General features: G+C 38.0%; 1 protein-coding gene and 1 pseudogene across 1 annotated transcript; one reads left to right on the forward strand and one right to left on the reverse strand.

Annotated features, from left to right (window-relative positions):
- The first annotated feature begins 426 nt into the window (after positions 1 to 426).
- LOC121294314 (maspardin) lies at positions 427 to 7,379 on the forward strand. The gene is made up of 9 exons (XM_041217909.1): positions 427 to 530; positions 1,990 to 2,079; positions 3,009 to 3,170; positions 3,487 to 3,567; positions 4,094 to 4,239; positions 4,529 to 4,637; positions 5,487 to 5,594; positions 5,811 to 5,951; positions 6,513 to 7,379. The coding sequence occupies exons 2-9, from the start codon at positions 2,017 to 2,019 to the stop codon at positions 6,636 to 6,638; spliced, it is 936 nt and encodes a 311-aa protein (XP_041073843.1). The 5' UTR covers positions 427 to 530; positions 1,990 to 2,016; the 3' UTR covers positions 6,639 to 7,379.
- Positions 7,380 to 7,827: 448 nt separating this feature from the next.
- Positions 7,828 to 20,913, reverse strand: LOC121294546 (annotated as a pseudogene).
- Positions 20,914 to 21,956: the final 1,043 nt, after the last annotated feature.

Genomic DNA, 21,956 nt, shown 5'->3' on the forward strand with positions numbered 1-21,956 from the left:
TCTGTGTTTGAAAACTGGGTCTCAAATTTGCAAATATACCATAAGTCTCCTTTAAGAGATTACAAAATGTGAAAAAATAAATAAATAAATAAATAAAATATATATATATATATATATATATATATATATATATATATATATATATATATATATATATATATATATATATATATTTATTAATTTTTAATTTTTTATATCCAAATTTTAAAATTAGTATATTTTTAACAGGTTTTCTTTATTTAATATGTATAACATTATTTTGATATGTATAACATTATATCTGCACGATTTAAAAAAAAACAAAAACTAAAAAAAAACTAAAAAAAAAAACGTTTGTATTTCTGAAAATAAAGGCTTGTGTGAAGTTGCCATAGCTCCAGTTCTTGTGACGTTACCTCCTGCACATCGCGGAAGTGGGGTCTGCGCACTGGGGGTCATGTGATTGAGGTTTATTAGGGGAGGGAATGCACCAGCAAGTGAAGGGTCGGCGGTGGGCTCTTATTAAGACGGCTGGATGGTAAACAACTGAGGTAACGTGTTATTGCTTCGCAAATGCAGTGGCTGCCAGGATATTTAAACACGTTAGAAGAGATATGAACACAATATTATAGGTAGCTAAAAATGAGCAGGCTTGAAACACAAAGTGAGCACAGACTTCCAGTTGCAACATGTGGGGTTGCACTTCAATGTACTACTGGCATATTAGTGTCATATCAGTAATGTGAGGGGATTATTAGTGGTACTTCATGTGTATTGAGAATATACGTTGATACAGAAAATAAGTGTTCGTTCTGTAATTCTACATACGACATTTTACTTAGCCGATATTACGTATCTAGTCGTGGTATTTTGTAAACTTTGTGCAAAATAGTTTAAACATCTCATTATGCATGTTTTTATGTAGCATGATTGTGAAAAAATACGAACACAGAGCGACAGCAGACCGGTGTCTTTTAGGCTGTGTTTCTCCAGAAGGGTAAAGTCGTTTTGTGAGTTCCGAATTTGTTTGTCTGAAATCATTCTCTTGGTTTTCCGCTTCCATCAGATTGTGTACAGTTTGAGGAAATAACTAGGCTGATTCGTGATCACTGCATATTTTTGATGCTAGGTTTATTGCCAATAGCGTGTAAAAATGGGCTAAGAAGTGAAACACAAACTTCGAATTAAGCCTTTATAATAAGGACGCGGAAACTGTGCGGCATTCTCACGTCCGTATGAAAACACACGGATTTGCACGATGCTATAGCAGAGATAGTCTAGTTTAAATCCATATTTCAGTTGGGAATGATCCGATTATGATATTCTCAGTGTCACACTTTTGTGTTTTACGCAAGACACAGAGAGTGGAAAAGGCGCATTCCAGGATTATCAGGAGGAAGTTCGTATCCCTTTACGCCTAGAATTGCAAGAGGTGTTGCGCATTTTGAGCCCGTACATAGCTCCGTACCAGTTGGAATTAGTTCTAATTATGTAAAGCAGATTAGACACAGAAGAAAACAAGGCTCCTGTTTCAGGTTGTACTCATGTGATCTCTTTGCTAGTGCCCGCAGTCAGAAAGGGGTGCAACCTAGAGGTCACATTTCAAACAGTCACACCGTGCTCTGAGAATACAATACAGTAAAACAAATACACCTAAAGCATGCTTCATGCTCAGCATTCCGGAGAACTCTATGCTTTCTAACTGTACTGTATTGTGTAATCAAGCTCAGTAGTATTTTGAGGTTGTCTTTGCTGGTTTACAGAACAATGTAGCAAACAGTGGCAGAAAGGCTACAATGATTTTACATACCTAAATATCTTAATTCACATTGCATTGTATATTAGAAAACGGCATTTCAGATATTGTGATTTGTAATAGTTCTGTACTCAGGCTTACTATGATTTACAGTGTTTTTTTTCTCTCTTTTCCTATGCCATTATTTTCGTTAAATTGTGGAGTTGCTTAATGCAGCGTGTAACAATGCATTCAAACTGTTCATTTAAATACAGGTTGGGCCACTTCGTGTTCTTCCAGTCATGGAAGAGATCAGAGCATCTCCTGATTACAACTGGTTCAGAAGCACAGTTTCGCTTAAAAGGGTATGTGTTCTTAGTTTTATTGTCGGTTTCCATGGAGACAACTTAACCAATTACTTAGTTATGTATGTTTGCATGCAGAGGAAATAATAACCCGAAGGTCACAAGTACTGTAAAAATGTTGGTAATATAAACTGTTTAAAAATATAAAAAGTTCAGTACAGCAGAACAGTTAACTCGTTGGTGTGGGTATCGTTTGCATATTGATTTTTATGGGTGCTAATAGGAGGGACACTGCAATTCATCATTACAGATAGAGTCCATATGTGGTGCTGTGGGCATGCCAAGCAGACACTGTAGTTTTGATGCAGTAGCCCAATACTATTTATTGATTAACTCAACCTTGTTTTTAATGCTGTATTTAATACAAAATTAGCCTGCAGCAATTTTAGCATGTTGGGTTTGTGTTTTTAACGAGAGGTGTGTTAGACATATTGATCCCAGATTAGTTAGCTCTTTGGAAATTTTTTTTTTTATCATCATGTGATTTTCATATGATTAAGAAGCATGACTAAGCGTCGAAAGGAAAATATTGATACCAGTCCAGCCAATTTTTTTTTTTTTTCTAAGCATGTCGTTTTGTGGGTTGAACTTTTTCCCAGACTTTGATTGAAATAAAAGCTGCTGCAGTATACTTCAAAATGACTACTAGTACTTTGGAAAACATTTCCTATCTGATTAACAAGCAACAAGAGGCAAACACTTTTTAAGTCCTATTTTAACAGGACCTTGTTCTAAGCAAGTTCTTTATTACTTAGTTAAACCTCAAGGTTCAATCAAAAAATGAAATAACCAGTTGGAACCAGCTGCTGGACTGGAGTGGATTAAAGGAACTACAAGCAGCACCCATGAGATTATAAACTATAACGCACGGCACCGCTGCAATCAAAGGAATACTTATAGAAGTCTTGGTCTTATTTTTCTCTTTACAGATTATAGTAGACGATGATGACAGTAAAGTCTGGTCTCTGTACGACGCAGGACCCAGAATCGTAAGATGTCCGATCATTTTTCTGCCGCCTGTCAGTGGCACTTCTGATGTGTTTTTCCAGCAGATTCTTGCGCTTACCGGATGGGGTTACCGAGTCATATCTGTAAGATCAGCATTTCAAATGAAATTCATTAAATGTCATCCCAAAAAATATGAAGTCTAGTTATATGAGATTTATTTTCCAGTAAATATCTTTAAACATTGTAATGTAAAGCCTGGTGGATGAGCACTGTCACCTGTAAGGATCCCTTGCATTGGTTTCATTGGCTTTTACTATAAAATAGCAAATACATGTAGAAAGCTAGTAATGACTGCCAAATGCAGGGTTTAATGTTCTAACACTGCTACACAGTGTGTGACTTTTTGGATGAGATATTGTAACTTATTGCCTTACTTTATTCCTTTCTGTCATATTCAAGCTCCAGTATCCAGTATACTGGGATCTCCTGGAGTTCTGTGATGGATTTAGGAAGCTACTGGACCACTTACAGCTGGATAAGGTTGGTGTTTATCATTGTAGGGTAATTCCTTATTTTAGCCTTTCTTACTGTTTCACTTTGATTTTGTTAGCATGGAAAATACCCATGTTTTAGTGTAGAAAATAGATAGAGGTCTAGTTTCACAGTCCTTAATTAGTCTTAATCATAGACTACCTTACTCAGTGTAACATTAGGTAGTCCAAGATGTGTGCTAATCAGGGTCTGTGAAACCAGCCAAGAGAGTCTGTGTATTGGCTTGTTTTGAAATCAGATTGGATGAGTGCTATTTGTAAATGTTTTTAACTCTCTGAATCACAAATGAGGTGGTTTATTTTGAGTATCTATCCTAGTGATGAAATAAAAATGAATCAGATAAATAATGATTGTAATACTTTCTGGTTATCATAAGTGGCATTATTCCGTGAAAACAAACTTGAGGAATTAACAAGAAAAGGTATTTTGGTGTTTGTCTTATTTTTAAATGTTTAAAGTTAGACTGAATATCTTCTTGTGATTTAGTGTTAAATATATATATATATTTTTTTAGGTGCACTTATTTGGAGCTTCTTTAGGGGGCTTTCTGGCGCAGAAATTTGCAGAATACACACACAAATCACCCAGAGTGCATTCTCTTATTCTGTGCAATTCCTTCAGCGACACTTCCATCTTTAACCAGAGCTGGACAGCCAACAGGTATACAGGAATTGTTCATTCACAAATATAAGACATTCCGTTTCTCTCAGTAAAAACGAAGCTGCTTCACTGCATATAAAGGGTTTCAAAGATTAAGTGTTAAGTATAACATTCTAGAACATAGGTCTGCTGGTTCTACTTTGTAAACAGAATAGTATTTGGATTACCCATTTATGGTAGTATGCTGTTAGTATATACCTATGAACAGACAGTAGTAGTAGATTAAAACAATAAAACGTGTGTTTTTATAGCATTATGCATCGGCATTCATTTCTTTTTTTCCCTGCAGTTTTTGGTTAATGCCTGCATTTATGCTCAAGAAGATTGTTCTTGGGAATTTTGCAAGAGGACCAGTGGATGGGAAAATGGCAGATGCTATTGATTTTATGGTTGATAGGGTAAGGCCTTTGTTATCAACTGATAATGGACATGGTAGCCAGTAAATGTGCAGCCAAACTAGCAAATATTCTGTGTTTAAACTGCATTAGGAAACAAATAGAGTAGTATAGTGCTAACGGGTAAAGTGCATTACATTGTTTTCTTTATAGATATGAGATCTGTATTACAGCTATGGCCAGAAGTTTTGCATCATCTAGAATGTTAGGATTGAAACGTTAATTTAAAAATAATAATAATTTTGTGTGTGTGTATAGATCTGTATATATATATATATGAACTTAATATTTTATTTAACATGTAACCAATGAAACTCCTAAATGATATTGCAAAAGTCTACTGGAATCCATAATAGTAGTACAGTATTTCATGTTAGATTTTGAAATGTCACAAATTTATGCCCTAAGTATATGGAAAGCTACAAAGCAGTATGTAATTCAATATGTTACATAATATTATTCAGCAGGTTTTGTTTGACTTTATGAAGGAAAATTTGTTAATTCTATAGACTGATGCAAAACATTTGGCCATAGCTGTATTTAATAATAAGTTATTTGTCAAAAATATTGAATTGGATGTCAAGGATTGTTTTTTAAGAACACTATCCTACTGTACAGTGCACATCAAGCAAGCTTGAATCCTCAATGACATCCCAGCACCTGCAGGCACAACTAAATTTACACAAGCCCTGGAGTTATATACAAATGATTCACTTCGGAAAAGCTGTCATGGCATCTTTGAGAAATTGGGTCTAACCCACAGTAACAGTCTGTTGGAATGCCTCACACAGAAATGTAGAGTGCAGTCTCATTGCATTAAGAATGTCTTCTGTTTCTTTTCATTCGGAACAGCTGGAGAGTTTGGGTCAGAGTGAACTGGCCTCTCGTCTGACTCTGAACTGCCAGAACTCTTATGTGGAGCCCCACAAGATAAAGGATGTTGCTGTGACAGTTATGGATGTAAGCCTCGCTTACCCACTGCTTCTCCAAAGTTGATATTAAGTAACGCAACTGGAAAAGCTAGCAAATTACAATGTGTAGCTGCTTTTATTTTCAGATTGGTTCCATTAGTCATTAACTCTTATTGAATTGTATGAGTCAAATTGTGATGCATTTGGCAGCTGCTTAATTTTAGGTACTGCTGTTTTTGAAAAATGTTTTACATCCCACTTTTAGGTGTTTGACCAGAGTGCACTTTCACACGAAGCTAAAGAGGAAATGTATAAGCTGTATCCAAATGCCAGACGAGCGCACCTTAAAACAGGTGGAAACTTCCCATACCTTTGCAGGAGTGCGGAAGTTAACATTTACATACAAGTGAGTGTTCAGTACTGGCTTCAGTCTTTGTTTTATGTGATGAACTGGCAAGCTGTGCATATGTGAATCATGAGTATGGTAACTTGAAGTGTGGGGAGGGGGAAAGTGTCAGTTAATTCAGTACGTTTAGCAATGTGGCATTCTGATTTAAAAGATAACACCCTAATTAGCATAATATATGGGACACTTTGTATTTTAATACCCCAGCTAGAAAGTGAATTCTATTGGTCCCTTTGTATCAATAGAGGACCAGTTCTTTTCATGTCAGGCATGCCCACATTTTTTGCTAGTGGTTAACAAAGGAAAGTCCTAAACCAGCTAAGCAAGAGAGAGAGAGGGTGTGTTTCCTTTGTTGTGGTTCCCATTTAGAAATGAAAATATTAAAAATAACTGCATTAGAAACTTTTAAAGGGAACCTGAACAGATGGCTATATCTTGATACAGCAAGTGCGTAAGAGAGAACCTTTTCCTTCCCTTTTTTGGTAGTATTTATTTATGTAAAATGAATGCTATGAATAGTTTCGTGACTGATACTAGTTCCCGTCATGTTTTAATCCCCAGATTCACTTGCGCCAGTTTCATGGTACAAGATATGCAGCCATCGATCCAGCTATGGTCAGTGCAGAAGAGCTGGAGGTTCAGAAAATCAGTCTGAACGGTGCCAGGGACAGCGACGAAGAGAAATAGCAAGTAGAAGTATCCTGGAAGTGCCAGTCTGTCTGGGAGAGACAAGGCTGGTAGAGCACTGATATCCACTGGGCTTTATCAAGACGTCTACCAATCAATATTCTTTTCAGGAAAGGTATTCCGTTTTCTAGACTAGTGTTCTATCTGTTTTTTTAAGAAGATGAATACAGTCATAAAAACAACAGTATCTAATAATGGACCATATTTTTACTTTGCAGAAAAAAAATTTTTTTTAGAAATTAAAAAACATTGCTACTGTAAATACATTTAACTTGACAATTATATAATGCCATTTTTGTATATTTTCTTGCCTTCAATACTGTTTGCATTTCCTTCTAACTTGCTTTGGTACTCTGTACTTGTTCACGTTTGGCGCTGTTTTTTTTTTTTTTTTTTTTTGCTTTGTTTTGTTTTAATTATTTTATGTTTTTTAAGATTGCCAGCCTTTGCCATAATCGTTGTTTAAAAAAAAAAAAATCTGATTTGTCAATGCACTGACCGATTTAGCTCAATTCTTACCTATGGTTAAGACAAGGAACTTTAGTAAAGAAAAACTGTTTTGATGCAGTTTTTTTCAGTTGAAAATGGTTATTTCAGTAATTGTTTCATTAAAAAAAATGACAAGATTCTTTGTCTCCGTTTTTTTTTTTTTTTTTATTACTTTGGTGTTCTTTCCGTGCTGTCCTTTCTGTGCCATAAACCAAATCGCATGTCTTAAAAAATAAAGACACTGGAAAATTAGCCTGGCAAATTGTGCTTACTTTTCAATGGCAAACTCCCCCACACTTGCTGTGTAAAAGAGCATCTGAATCTGTGCACACTGTGGAGACTTTTGTTCTTTATGAAAGGTTTGATCTCACACACATATTAAAAAGGTTCTGTGTTTAGTAAAGTTTATTTAAGAAAACAAACACTATGATAAATAAACAAATCACATATCCTGTCTTTTTTGTGCACTTAGAAATATTAAAATTGTTTGAAACAAAATAGGTATGTAGCTTCCCATCCCCTCTCTGACCTGAGTAACTTTGTTTCAAGTCAAGCCTAAAACTAACTGGTGTGATCCTAGCTTCATGGTTCACATCAGACATGTTTTTGGTCAGCGTTTTATGAAACAGAACTCATCACAAAATAAAAACCACGGTCAGTTTTATGTACAAAATGTTTTATTTAATAGAAAACAGGATTCACTAGTCTGTGGTAAGGGTTTGGTTTTGTCAGTTTTTAAGGATAATGGCACTAAACTATAACGCATCATAAACCCTTTTCAGAATTACAAAAAAAAAAAAATGAGTGGCCAGGTTTGCATAAAATATAATTAACAAGACATCTGCTGAAACAGTGAATGACATATTAGAATACCTTGTAAAAGGAATTGGAGGTGCAATATAAAATACCACAAATACAGTACAATACAGTGTGTCAGACTGATACAAAAATCACACGGAAGCTTACTGTTGCATATAGACAATACAAAAAAATGCCTAACATTTTTAAACCTGTGCATTTTAAAAAGTACTGTGCTTCTGTCTGTGTCCAGAGAAAACAATGGTACAGTGAACGAGGTCTTTGTCCTAAACTTACTGTGTGTGCAGAACTGACCTTCCCCTTTAAGATTATTGTTCCAGTTACGTAATTTAGCCACCAGGTTGCACTGTTTGCAATTAAGAAATGCATCACAACCGAAGGCAAATTACAAATATAAATTATACGGACAAAGGCTTTTAAAAGGTGCTTTTGGCCTTTAGAGGGAATGATCAAAGCGCCAGTTTAAGTGACAGGTAGTAGCCCTTACTAGCTTGAAATACATTGCAGAAAATGGCAATGGTTTCCTATGCTGTACACTGTTCCTATTTTCAGTTGGTCTGTGGTGGTGATGCAAGGTGTTCGTTCTAAGGAAGCACCAGTGTGTTCCCTTTTCACTGCAGATACAGGTCTACAGATACAAATCAGCACTGCAGATACAAATCAGCATTTGCATTCCTTTTGATGCTTTCTGTTGAAACAGAAACAAGGAGGTACTCAAAGTTTCTAGGTGAGGTTAATTACAAAAAGGCATTTTCATTAAAAGACAGGACACTACACTTCAGAGTTTATGGAATGGGGTGGCATTTCCACAGGGCATACTACAACCCCCTCCCCCCCCCCCCTCCCTGCTTACCTGCCAAGTCTCTCCTGCTGATTCCAACAAGGCCCTCATACAGCCCTTTGATTGGATTTTCTCCTGCTATGGTCACGCCATGCAGCCAAACGAGCAGCATTCTGTGGCCGTGCTCCTTATGGCTCTTTGTGCCTTTAAACAAAAAAAACATATGAATCGTACTTTGAATTCTGGCCATCGTGATGAATATTTATTTTTTAAAAATGTCTGAGTTGGTATCAAACAAGTGGCTGCAAGCCAAGTAATAAAAAAACACTTTGACACTAATGGATGAAAGGCCTGATTGACAAGTAAAAGCTTTTTTTATTTTAGCATACATCTACATCACCTTTCTCCTCAATTCTTTTTTTAATAAATAAAAGCCCCAAATGTTATTCCTAATACAAACAGAAGCAGAGATGAGAATAAGACTCCCATTGCATAGCACTTGGCTGTATTCCTGGTTTTACTATAAGTTTAATAAGACTCACTTGTGTTTGTAACCTATACACTGTGGCTAATCAAGCTTGTAGTAAAACCTGGAATGGATAAAACTGCTATGCAACAGCAGTCTAATTTCCATTCCAGCAGAAGGGTGTAGACTGATTCCTCAGTGCAGATTGGCTGTTTCCTGTTTCATCAATGGCCTGTTTTAACCCTTTGTGGTATTTTGTAATGCATTCCTTTAACAGAGTAGCTCGCCGAGCGTAAACAGTTAAATGTGAATTATGTCCAGCACATCACTCTGGTATACAGTAATATGCCATTATCTGCTGGACCTCCTACGGTTTGAATGACCCTGAGACTTGTGCTCGTATGAATCTCTTACCAGTCCATTGCTGCTCCATTGCTGCTCCATTGCCCTGATGTGGGCCTCAGTGAATTTCCAGTAATGTGCCAATTTCTTCCACTCATTAGGTTTGAGGTATTTCGTTGCTAGTCTCCATGTTGCAGAGTGGATGTGTTGCGTCTCCAGCCTGTGGTCCTGTTTGAAGGTCAAATGTTTTCCCACCCAGGAGTCGCTATTAAGATTGTCCTGCAAATCAAATACATTCACTTACTATATTTTTTAAATACATGTGTTCTTTCTATGGACTACATATACTATAATACATACATAAGCAATACCAGTAGTTTTTATATGTAGTTAACAGTAAGCAGTGTTTGATTAAACTATTACCAATTCTAAACACATCAACAGAGTGTCACAAAGGTTTCACGCTATTGTCTTATTAGGAAAATGAACTATACACAAGCTTACAGCACTTATATTCTGTATTCTCAGTATTCAAATGAAGACACTCTCTTATGAATACATTTAAACAGTTCAGTATTTCAACCTCTAAAGTCATTATCTATACTGTTTGTGTAAGTGTTTTTACAATACAAACAGTGGTAATATAAACTACTGTACAAATATGTTGTAAAAGTTTACTTGCATGTAAACTTTTTTTTTTAACATACTATATCTATTGATACCTTTTCCTATTTATAAAACCTGTCTGCTTTGATAATCATATCCACAAGGTTCACTCTTGCAGCAACATCCAGGGAGGTCTTTCCCTGCTAAAATGTTAGAAAAAAAAACCCTGTAATTCTTTAAGTGCTGTACTGCAAACAAACAGCTGGCCATGTTTTATCATTCCAGAACTGGTAAGAATTTAAATACAGTACAGCATGTTGTTCTAATAACGGCCACTAGGTGGCGATAAGAGACTGAAAAATAGAGCTGGTTTGCCTGACTTTTCCTAAACAGTACACTCCTTCTGTTTCTTCCCATTTATAGTAACAACCCCTACCCTTTTAGACTGATTAGAAACCGTTTATAAACAAAATAATAAAGTAATAATAGAGAAAAGGTGTAGAAATACTGTTTGTATTCAATTTACAAATCATTGACAAAGGTCTGGATTAAATAAAAATGATGACACTTGAATTGGACCCGAGTAGCTATTAACTCCACATTCTGATTAACAGGGCAGCCGATCCCTCAGCATGGTACTGTTTACATTGCATTACCTTGTCAAGCAGTTTTAAATTGACACCAGCTATAAGAATCAATTCAGCGATGTCTTGTCTGCCATGCTCTGCTGCTATGTGAAGGGCTGTCTGCTGCCTCTGTGTACAACAGGAGCAAACACGATCATACTCCAGGGAACACGGCAGAAAACTAACAGATGAACTGTGATCCTCATGCTCAGAACTTGGGAAAAGAGAAATCACTGTGACTCAATGCTTTAATGCTTCTTAACTGGATTTCCTAACCAAGCGTTACTGATATATTGTAACATAGTGGCTTCTATGGCATTAATGAATTAACTGTAACATTCAAACAAATGAATCATAATTGATAAAAAGCTTACAGCTGTTTTCTCTTCAGAGCTGTATGTAAAAAGTCTTGAGTGTAGCATATACATGCAATATTTATACTGTACAATAAAGAAGCAGCAGCACGCTTACATTGTCAGCAATATCAAGGTCACATTCGGCATCAATGAGGATTTTCAGTGCCGCTGGGAAGTTGTTGAGCACAGCGATGTGAACAGCAGTGGCATGTTGCTGCACAAACAGATTTTACAATAAGTTATTATGGCAGTTATATGGGGGGGGGGGGGGGGGGGGGATGAGCTATTACCACCTGAGAAATCTTTCATTTCCCAGAGACTCAGGTTTCTTGAAATGGAATGAAAAATACTATATTTGTGAAAGAGCAAGTAAGATTTCGTTCATTCATCCATCCCTGAGTTTCTCTCCACCGACGTTTTAGTTATCAAGTTAAGGAACTGTTTGTTTCAGTAGGTTTGTTTACAGTAGGTTGGTCTCAGTAGGGTGGTTTCAGTAGGTTGTATGGACAAATAGAAGTGATTTTGACCCCCCTTTTCAGATCTGATATGTATCAGCACAGTTAAACTGTGTTAGAGATGTCATTATTTATTTGTGCATGACGATAATAAAACCTGGATTTTGTCATTTTAAACTATGTCTCTTTCTTCTGCAAATGATCTGGCTTTATGACTTGGCCCAAAACACAACACTTGCACAGTTAACAGCATCTGTGCTGATCCCTCCTTCAGTGAGCAGTCTTATGACTTTCTCAAAACCATGAAATGCAGCATAATGTAGGGCAGTCATATTTCTCTAGAAATTAAAAGGACATATGCAGATTAATTTGGGAATATACAGACAGTCAAGTCAAGCAGTTACTGGTCATGATGAGCAGGCATGCTGCTTGTGACTGGGCTACAGAGCATTAAAAATAGACCCCTGTACAAGGTCACCAGCTGGAATTACAAGTCATACAAGTTACTAAGCACCTTAGAAAATAACGTAGCTTACATCTGTTTGAACATTAATGTCGCAGCACGAATCTAGCAGCAGTTTAACACACTCATAGTGGCCTCCGTCAGCGGCCAAGTGCAGAGCTGTCAACCCTTCCTGGAGAAACAGAAAAGAAAGCATTAAACCACAACAGAGTTCTAATTAGTGCTACAATCCAGGAAAAGTGGAACACAAGAAGGCTATTGTCTGGGTGCACTTGAAAGGACCGCACTGCCATTCTTCATCTATGGAAGTATTGTATGGCATTCTTAAAAGCAGCTTCATTCATAGTCGCAGGAAGTATGAAACACTGACAAGTCACTCTACAGTGATTCACTGCAGGCCTATACGGAGCTGTTAGGAACTTACAGTGTTCTTTTCATCGATATCCACTCCAGTTTCCACAATTCTCTGCAGCACCTCAGCATGTCCGTTCTTTGCTGCTAAGTGCAGGGCTGTGTTCTGGTCCTGCACAGAACCAACACAGAACAGGTTTGAATCCTCTTTCAACAAGTTACAGCAAATAGCCTTGTGAAGACGTTGGTGCTGCCTTCTTTTAAGAGGTGTTAGCCTGTGTGAGTGGTCATCTTTTCAGACTGATACACCTTACCAGGTAACACCATGCTAGGTGTGCAAATCCAGGGCTGTTCAACAGAAATATGAAATACTATTCCACTCATGACAATGACGCACTGTGAGCAGCATTGCTGACAATGCAATATCATACTGTGCTTTCATACGGCTTGTCAAAAAGGCAGGCATCTTCTTACATTTAGTTCAGTTCTATAGACTGAAAACACATTACACAGATGAAAAGAAAACTTATTCACAGGACCTCTTTTATTCACTAACTGCCAGCAGTTACAACAATGCACAAGACAGTGTTGCCCACTGGAGCTGCCTGCGGAGAAACTGTAACTAAAGTATAGGGTTTACATCTTATAATAGACGAGCCAACAGGGGAATGCTGTGCAGATCAGTGTTACAGAATAAGCTGGTATTCCTGTAATTCTCAGAACGCACAGGAACTGGTGCAGATAAATAATCTATTGTTTTAAGGAAGAATCCCCAACAGTTGCACTGAAAGTCCACTGATCAGTAAGAATGTGCACTAACCAGTTCATGCAAGGCTTGCATTTGTTTTAGAAAGGATATATATTTGCTGTGTATATTCCTAGTTTCACAGACCCTGGCCAGTAGACATTTAAACATCCAAACAAGCTCTGAACAAGGCATCAGCCAAAATGGCAAACTGTTGTGGTAACATTTTATCACATTGTGTATATACCTGTATACAGTACACCACCTCATACCACAATATCCCTTGGGTGGGCAGTGCACTGACATTGAGGTACAACTTAAACTGAGTAAAGAAGGCTGGCACTTTGCCTTTATTTGTGTATTAAAATTAGCACAGGAAACAGTGTGGGCTTTGCATGTTTGGATTGGAATCTCCTCTAATTTGAGAGCATCATGTTGCAATAGTAAGTTCTGGACCCCTTAGTGTTTTTACCTTGTCTTTCAGCCCATGTGTGCAGCCAGAGCCAATGAGAAACTCCACCACTTCCAGCTGACTGTGCTCTGCAGCCAGGTGGAACGCGGTTCTGCCCACCTGTGAACAAACCCACATGACAACGGAATTCAGAGTCTCAACAGCTAAATGGCATGACTATGAACAACAGCATGAAAAACTATATGAAGCCCCTAATTACATACAACAACTAACAGAAATCCACAGCAACTAGAAAACACTTTCCTTCGCTAAGCAATTAAAACCTTAAGTTACCCAACAGAGTGGTCTAATTGCATACCATTTTAACCTGTATTGGCTTGTATTAAAGGCTGTTTGTTCGGCTTACATGTTCAAATTACTGCTGGGCATCATATTCTGGGAAAACACTTTCTTTATTTTTTTCTGTGGATAAACCACCAATTAAACATTCCTATCCATCTGTGTTATTCATGTGCCTGCCTATAAAGACAAGTGATGAAAGGCATGCTGACAGCTGTAACCCACGACCCTTGTTCACAGCTTTCAGACCGAATGGGGTTATTGAAGAGGACATGAGAAAATGCTCTGCCGCTGCTCCCCCAGTCTCATCATATCTGATTGAAACACACTGTATTCATAGGTGCTGTCAGTGCTGGCAATGATGCCAATACAAATATAATCATTTAAAAAATAAAAGCCATTTGCCCCAATTAATCCCTGCTTCTCTGTCACTCAACATCAATAATAGTAGTGAGTATTTCAGTGTGCAATACCACCTTCACAACTACAAACAGTCAGGTAGAAGGGGTGGGGTGTGGTGGGGTTACCTCAATCTAGCATTGATCCCCCCCTGCTCCCAACAAAATATCTATTTCCCCCTGCTCCTAAAACCATATCTATTTCTTTTAAAATGGTACATCCTTGCAGTATTTATTTGTCTTGCAATTCACCCTTGTTACTTTTAGGATGTGGGTCAAGGATTTAGGAAACCAGCTAAGCAGACTGCTGTACTTTTTTTGGTAAAGTACCCTTTTGTGCTAGTACAACGAAGAGCAGGTAAGCCTCTTTTGAAAACAACCCCTCAGAATGGGATCTGTATTTTTATTGCCCTATTTACAGCAGATAGAGTAGCCTTGTCCCTGACTCTAGCCCCCTGCTCCTTTCCCTACATCAACACTCAACAACTATGTAACCCAGCACACAACTTCAATGTACACAACATACTTGGTTAAACGGTATGTATATAATGTGGGTTGCATAAAAAGTTTTCACCTTGTCAACTTTATCGAGACGCACATGCTTCAAGTCCTCCACAATGAACTCCATGACCTTTGTGTGACCTCTCTGGGCTGCACAGTGCAGTAAATTCAACCCATTCTAGAGGAAATAGAAAAACAAGTTAAGGCAGGTAGAATTAATGAAATTGTCACCAGCAATTTGTCACACCACGCTTGCATACAACCGTCAGAATGCTCTTGCGTTATTCATTTTAGGACAGAAATACAACTACTTTGTTTCCGTTTCTAATGATAACCATCTCACTTTGTTTTCACAGTTGATCTTTGCTCCAGCGTTCACGAGGATTTGAAGGATCTTGCAATGACCAAACCAGGAAGCCAGGAGAAGGGCATTCATACCAAACTGTGGGGAAGCATGAATAAACATCCTGGTTAGTATGCCTCAGCTACAACACAGCAGTGTTTCAGTGAGGAGTGCTGTGTTCTGTGACTGCATCAGTGTACTGGAACCTACAGCATTTTATCAACGTAGCAGTGTGCTGCTAATTCCACTTTGCTGTTTGAACCAGAAGTCCCATTTTGTAAATTGTGTTTGTTTCTTGTTTGAATACCAAATGTATCTTATCCTCCTCTTCCATTTGAACCTGCTTGCCAAAGCATCACTAAGGGTAAACCAGACAGGCTATTTAGTGCTAATCCTTTCAGCACCTGGAGGTTATAATCAATCTATCACATGACTGCTGGTAGTGTATACAGAAGTCAAAGACTTCCAGAGTGCAATAATCAGACAGAACTTTGCATTACTGATCTCCTTAACTAAACAGAATAGCACAGCATCATTTAACTACTCGCAGAGTGCAACCACCACTGTCATCAAAGGAGCAATAATGTGTGCCAAGCAAACATCTTCCACCTTACACAAACTAACAAAGACAAGGGTATGGGATTAATGTGCAAATACACTGGGCTGGTAGATACACCAAGCAACTTAATGCCAGTGCTGAATATTATATTGGCCAATTTTCTTCTCTACTCCCTGGTAGAGAGGCAACATTTAGGATGTGATCGTTTCTCATTAACTTTAACAGCTGTGGGGTTTTTTTGCAGCCAAGTCTCTTGACTTCCAATGATATGAAAACAGCCACGTGTACTGCATATGTAAGAACACAAAGATACACACTGCTCCCCAACAAGAACTAGGTCTGTATTGTGGTTGTATGATTGGTGGAGGGCAGCTTCACACAGTGCATCTATATTTTACCTCCTGCGTATCTATTTGCTCTACACCAATGGGTGCATTTTAATTTAAAAACAAAGAAATACAATACAGCATATTGATACTTAAGAAATATACAGTCGGTTGTCCAAAGTTAGGAAAACCGCCATCAACCGCTACTAGAAAGTATTTGGGGGGTTAAAAATAAGCTTCCAAATGCCAAGAGAAGTCTATTGTCTATGACAGAGCCCCACATCTGAGATGGCTGACTCTTGTGTGATCAGTACACACTCCTGTGCTGAGAGTGACGGCACTGTGGAATAGATACCTACGCCGTCTTCATCGTCCACCCCAGCGTCATGCTCCAGCAGCATCCGCAGGGCCTGCTCGTGACCCGCTCCTGCCGCCCAGTGCAGGGCCGTTCTGTCTCTCTGGAGAATGAGCGACACTAGTGGAGAGAATGCATGGCCCTTGAACAAGCACCAACTGCACTGCATGTTTACAGGATTCAAACTATGAATTTAAATTATTAAATGATATTTATATATACAGATTAACTGCTGGGGAACATCGTGTAGGAACCAAACCCAGTCATAACTGGGGGTATGGCTCACATAACATGAGAACACAATATAACTACTTGCAAAAGAAGGCTGTGTGCTGTGTACTGCATGCCCTGGTAAGGGAAGGAAGGTCCAAGCATTGATCATAGTGAACCTAATTAAAGCACCGTGCCTAGTACAAGAAAAGGACACGCTGAAAAGCGTTAAAATGGAAAAGCATAGCATTAGTAGAAAAGTATTATTTTAACAATAGTAACAGTTCGCACAGACACTGTTAATTTAACTCACATCCTCTGCTTCAGGCAGCAGTAAGAAAACACTGCTCCTAACTATTTCCCAGTTCCGTCTACTGTAAAATTTATTAAAACAAACATTTACAGAACTGCCTTCTAAATCCATATGGAGTCTGCACTTTCCTCCTATCCTCTGCCTTTCCGGTACATCATCACATTTTAATAAAGAAAGCAAACAGAGTCCTGCATCTGACCAAGGATGCACCTGCAAAGAGTCTGTCTTTCAATCCTTCAGCTCGTTTCTTATCCCGCTGGCTTCGGCAGCAAAGACAAACACAAACTGCACAAACACAAGCCGAGCTGACAGGAATGAAAACACTGGGAATCTGCGGTACAGAACATGACGCGATTCATGCAAGCAAACATTTCCTCTAGGTTCCTCTCTGTAAGGTCACATCCTTTTGCTGAAACAATAAGTCTGCATACTTCACAGAAACGACGGATGCTAGTATTAAAGCAACAGGGCACTTTTGTCAAGACCGGACATATTTCGATGATTAAATTGCAGTCAGATTATACACCATTTCGGCATCTTGTTTTGTTCTTTCCAATTTCAGTAAATACAATATGCATTATTGCTATCATGATATTTATTTCATTTAAAGACAGGCTCTGTCCTGATTCTTTGCATTTTAATGCCTGCTTCAATACACATGTGACTTTCCCGAATCTACAAAAACTATTCCTTGCAATTTTACGTATGGCGAAATAATAAGAATAGATTTGCTGTGCTGTGCGAGGGATCCTGCTGAAGCACTGACATTGTTTTTGGCCTTGATGTCCACCCCTCTCCTCATCAGCTCAAGCATCCTCTCAGTGTCATTCCTTCTAGCTGCATCGTGGAAGTCCTTTTCTGAGCGAAGCACTTGAATAAAGACAAAGATTCCAATTTGAAATGGCTTTTGCACAAAACATAAAAGAACACAATAACTACTTAAGCCTGCACTATATTATTCTTTTTAACTTAGAGGGACAATTGCCCCACTGCCTTTTTGTGTAAAAAAATTCTGCCTTCAAGAATAACAAATCACTAACAATTATAAATGCAATTTCAAAGAACATTAAAAATACAATACCGTATCCACTAGGTTAGTCTTAAAAACAGTGCACTACAGTACATTGCCAAATAATAACTACATCATTATATAAATATATTCACTTTTAAATAAGGAAAATCACTGATAACTTTTTTATATTGCCACCTCAGTATATTGATTATTCTCCGTATTGCATAACCAGTTCAACATTAATTTTTTTCTCAAAAGGATAAACTTTGGAATTGCACATTCAAATGCAGGTAACGCTCACATTTCCACACATAATTATGAAGCCTATTTATCAGGACTGTTTTTTTTTTTGTTTGTTTGTTTGTTTTTAAATACTACCAGGTAAAAATCAATATATGAAGTTACTCCGAGTTCATATACAGGCACAGTACTTTACTGTGTATCAAATGTATCTCTGGCACACACGAAAGATAACGGGCAGAAATCGCTACCTCAAATCTGCTTACATGTTCGTGCAATTCAATACAATCTGTGTATTGCATGGTTCAGTTAAAACACAGTGGAGGTACGTCACTGTCAACAGAGACAGTGTGTAAGCAAAGCGACGTACCGTGTGTATATATATATAACATAGCAGTCTTAACGCACTCCAGTCCTGAGCATCGATGCTGTTTTATGATAAGAACTGAGTATTCGGACAACACACACATTACTGATTACACGCATTTGTCGTTTGGTAACTGGGGTGCACATGCAGTAATTTCTTTGTAAAGCAGATTTATATATGCGTTTATTATGTCAAATGTTATTGCATAAAAATGCATCTCTAATATTAGATTCTTGCATACTTTAAATAAGCATGACCACCATGAATGGAAATAAAGCCACAGCCCACATTTCCGTGGTCCATTATATCCAAGGTAAGGAGTGAATCAATACGGTTTGAAAATACCGTAGCACACCCCACTCCAAAGCCACCATAACATAAAGTATAACAAAAGTCAGTTTTTTAAGATATATAAAAAAAAAAAAAAAACGACATTACTTACAAATGTCATCTTCTGATGCTAACCATCCTCCAAGCTTGCAGCAAATTGTAATATTTGAAAATCACGTCTGTGGCATTGTTCCTTCTCGTGCCAGCAGAATACCGTTCAGTTTGCTGATGCTGAATAGAGGCACTCCTAATGGGACTATACCCTACATCCGGGTCTTGGGCAGTCCTGCCCACTGTGCTGTTTCTGCGGTTCGGCACTGCTTGTTACTCGCTGTGTCAGATGACAAGGTATATGCATTATATATGCAATAAATAATGCATGTTTTATTGCAATAGATTTTGTAGCTTTTTGTGTAAACGCGCATGTGTATTTTGCTGCAAGCAAGGGAGGACAAACAGGTTCTTTCCATTTGTAATTCTAACAGTTTTGTTTTAGAGTGTGTTGCTGAAACATTAATTCACTGGTCAGTTAAAGACGCAGTTTGTAGCTGCCATTTCAACAAAACCTTACCACTGTGAATTTACCGCTTAAATTTGCAGATTACCATGCATTGCTCTATCGTGTGCTGTGCTGTGCTGTGACTTTCCTAATACCATACTGGATTACTGCACTGGCATGTACCCGACTGTGATGGAGTGCCCGCCTGGCCCCTATAGTTTTGGATCGGCAATACTTAAATACAGGTTAACATCATCATCATCATCATCATCATATTATTATTATTATTATTATTATTATTATTATTATTATTATTATTATTATTATTATTATTATTATTATTATTTTAAGTACATGTTGACCTAAAGTAAACGAAACCAATGAGTCTATAAAGTGTTTACAATAGAGCTCACTGCTGGGATGTATTGCTGTTGGCCTTGGGGGAAACGTTTCATTTCATCCCTGGTATATGAGATATACCACGAATATAGTGAACATAAGTAGGTTTTATCCTGACAGAATTGGTGTGGTAGACTTGAGAAGTATATACTGTATTTCCATTTGTTGGCAGTGTGGTTCTTTATCAAAAGCAATAACTCTGAACAGTACAATACAATTGCTCATATGACTTTTTAAGAAGAAGTGAAATGATTGTGTATGAAAAAACAATCCCACAAGGCACCCAGGTGCCTCTCCCTTTAAAGCGCTTGCGGTTAAAACAAACCCAGAACCCTTAGCTGCTCTCCACATCCACCCGCCATCACTGTTAGGGTTAACGCTAACCCTAACCCTAACCCTAACCCTAACCCTTAGCTGCTCTCCACATCCACCCGCCATCACTGTTGGGCTTTCATGTACATTTTTGAAAGAAACAAAACATGAGTTTTCATTTTTTAACACCAGAGTACCATAGAATTCAACAGCATATCACTCTGCTTGAGAGAGGAGCAGGGCTGAATGTGAAGGCGGCGTTCTGGTCTGGACTGAGGTGCGTTGCTGAGCTTGGAGTGATTGAGGCCAGTACCACTGTCCATTAAAAAAACAACTGTGTTATTAAATAAGCAAGACAAAGCTCACCAGCAAGAAACAGTATTTGAAGTGCTCCTTGCACCAAAGATTATTATTATTATTATTATTATTATTATTATTATTATTATTATTATTATTATCGAATGTGATTCAAATTGCTATAGTTTAGGTAATTCCATCTTAAAGCATGAGAGGTTAACAATGGCTCGTTAGTGTAGGAATATGCTTTTGCAAACAATAGATATCCGGTGTGTTCATTTCCTAATGTGAGAGAAAGTCAAATGCTTACTGCAGCAAGCTTTATTCCACAAGAGGGAACTATTTCCCCATGTCAGATTTATAGCAGGGCAGACAACTACTGCTGGCGCTCAGATGAAGCATTGCACCTCCAGACCCACGCTGGTCCTTCACACAGAGGGAGATAGACATGCGGCACCCTGGTTCTGGGACTGCCACATCATACCAAAGCATTGCATCTATAATAAATGTTTTATCAGACAAGGCAATTACCATCTTGGGCATCCTATTCATGTCAGTCGCCATTAGATGGCAGCTGTAAGATGTAACTTTGTCTTAATAGTGACAGATGCATGACTTGATTACTCATCACTTGTTACTATTTTAATTATTTTATGTTTGCAGTAACTGCGTGAATGAAGCTGAATGATTGTTTTTTGTTGTCTGGATATATATTTATAGCACAAGCTTTATTGTAACCCAGTATGAAGCTTAGCAAAAGCTTGGGTGACTTAACCATGATGAAGGTCAGTTTTCCTTTTTGCACACTGGCCCATTTTCACTTGCTTGGTTTCAGCAATACTCATGATTATTTAACATTTCTCCTTTTCGAGAAAGTGTGTGCATACTGAAATGCAGCGGCACAGGACAGATTAAAGGAGCTGAAGGACTCCTCTCACAAAACGGCGCCAGGGGAATCCAGGAAAGGAATGAATTATGGATGTAATGGTCCTTGTGCTGTAGGAGTGTGGCAGAGAGATTGTTGTTCTAATAAACTGCATCCATTGCTGTATTTCATAGTTTATAAATATTTACAACAAGCGTGATGAAATGCTCGGAATCTGCTGTCAGGAGGGTTTTTTTTATGACCTCTGTTATAAGCTTCAGTTTGTCAAAATCATGTTCAGTTTTGCACTAATAAAAAATCCCTTGGTGTCTGTTTACTACATGCGGCCATAGTTAAGCATTCTATGCACTGTACTTAATCAGAAAATAGACCTCGGTCAACAATCCAGTCTATATTATTATTCCTCCCCCTTTGAAAGCTAATTGCCTGTGTATTACCCTGTGAGCCAAATAGGAACACTTGAATGAAGTCATAAATGACTCAAGAAGAAAAACTTTTGGGCCTGTTCTTTGGCAGTAATGAAACCAACCAGTCCATTGAAGCTCTTGGGGTTCTTTGACTGTGGAGAAAAGTATACTAAGCTATATTTGCAAGATAATTTAGCAACCTTCCCATGCTTTCCCAATGCTTGTAGCCTCAGTGGTTTGCCATGGTTACCTCATCTCTTTGGGGTTTTTTTGTGCTTAGCTGTGCTTTGCCATGCTTTCAATCCACTTCTCTG

The sequence above is a fragment of the Polyodon spathula genome, chromosome 19, assembly GCF_017654505.1.
Source record: "Polyodon spathula isolate WHYD16114869_AA chromosome 19, ASM1765450v1, whole genome shotgun sequence".
In the NCBI taxonomy this organism is placed as follows: domain Eukaryota; kingdom Metazoa; phylum Chordata; class Actinopteri; order Acipenseriformes; family Polyodontidae; genus Polyodon; species Polyodon spathula.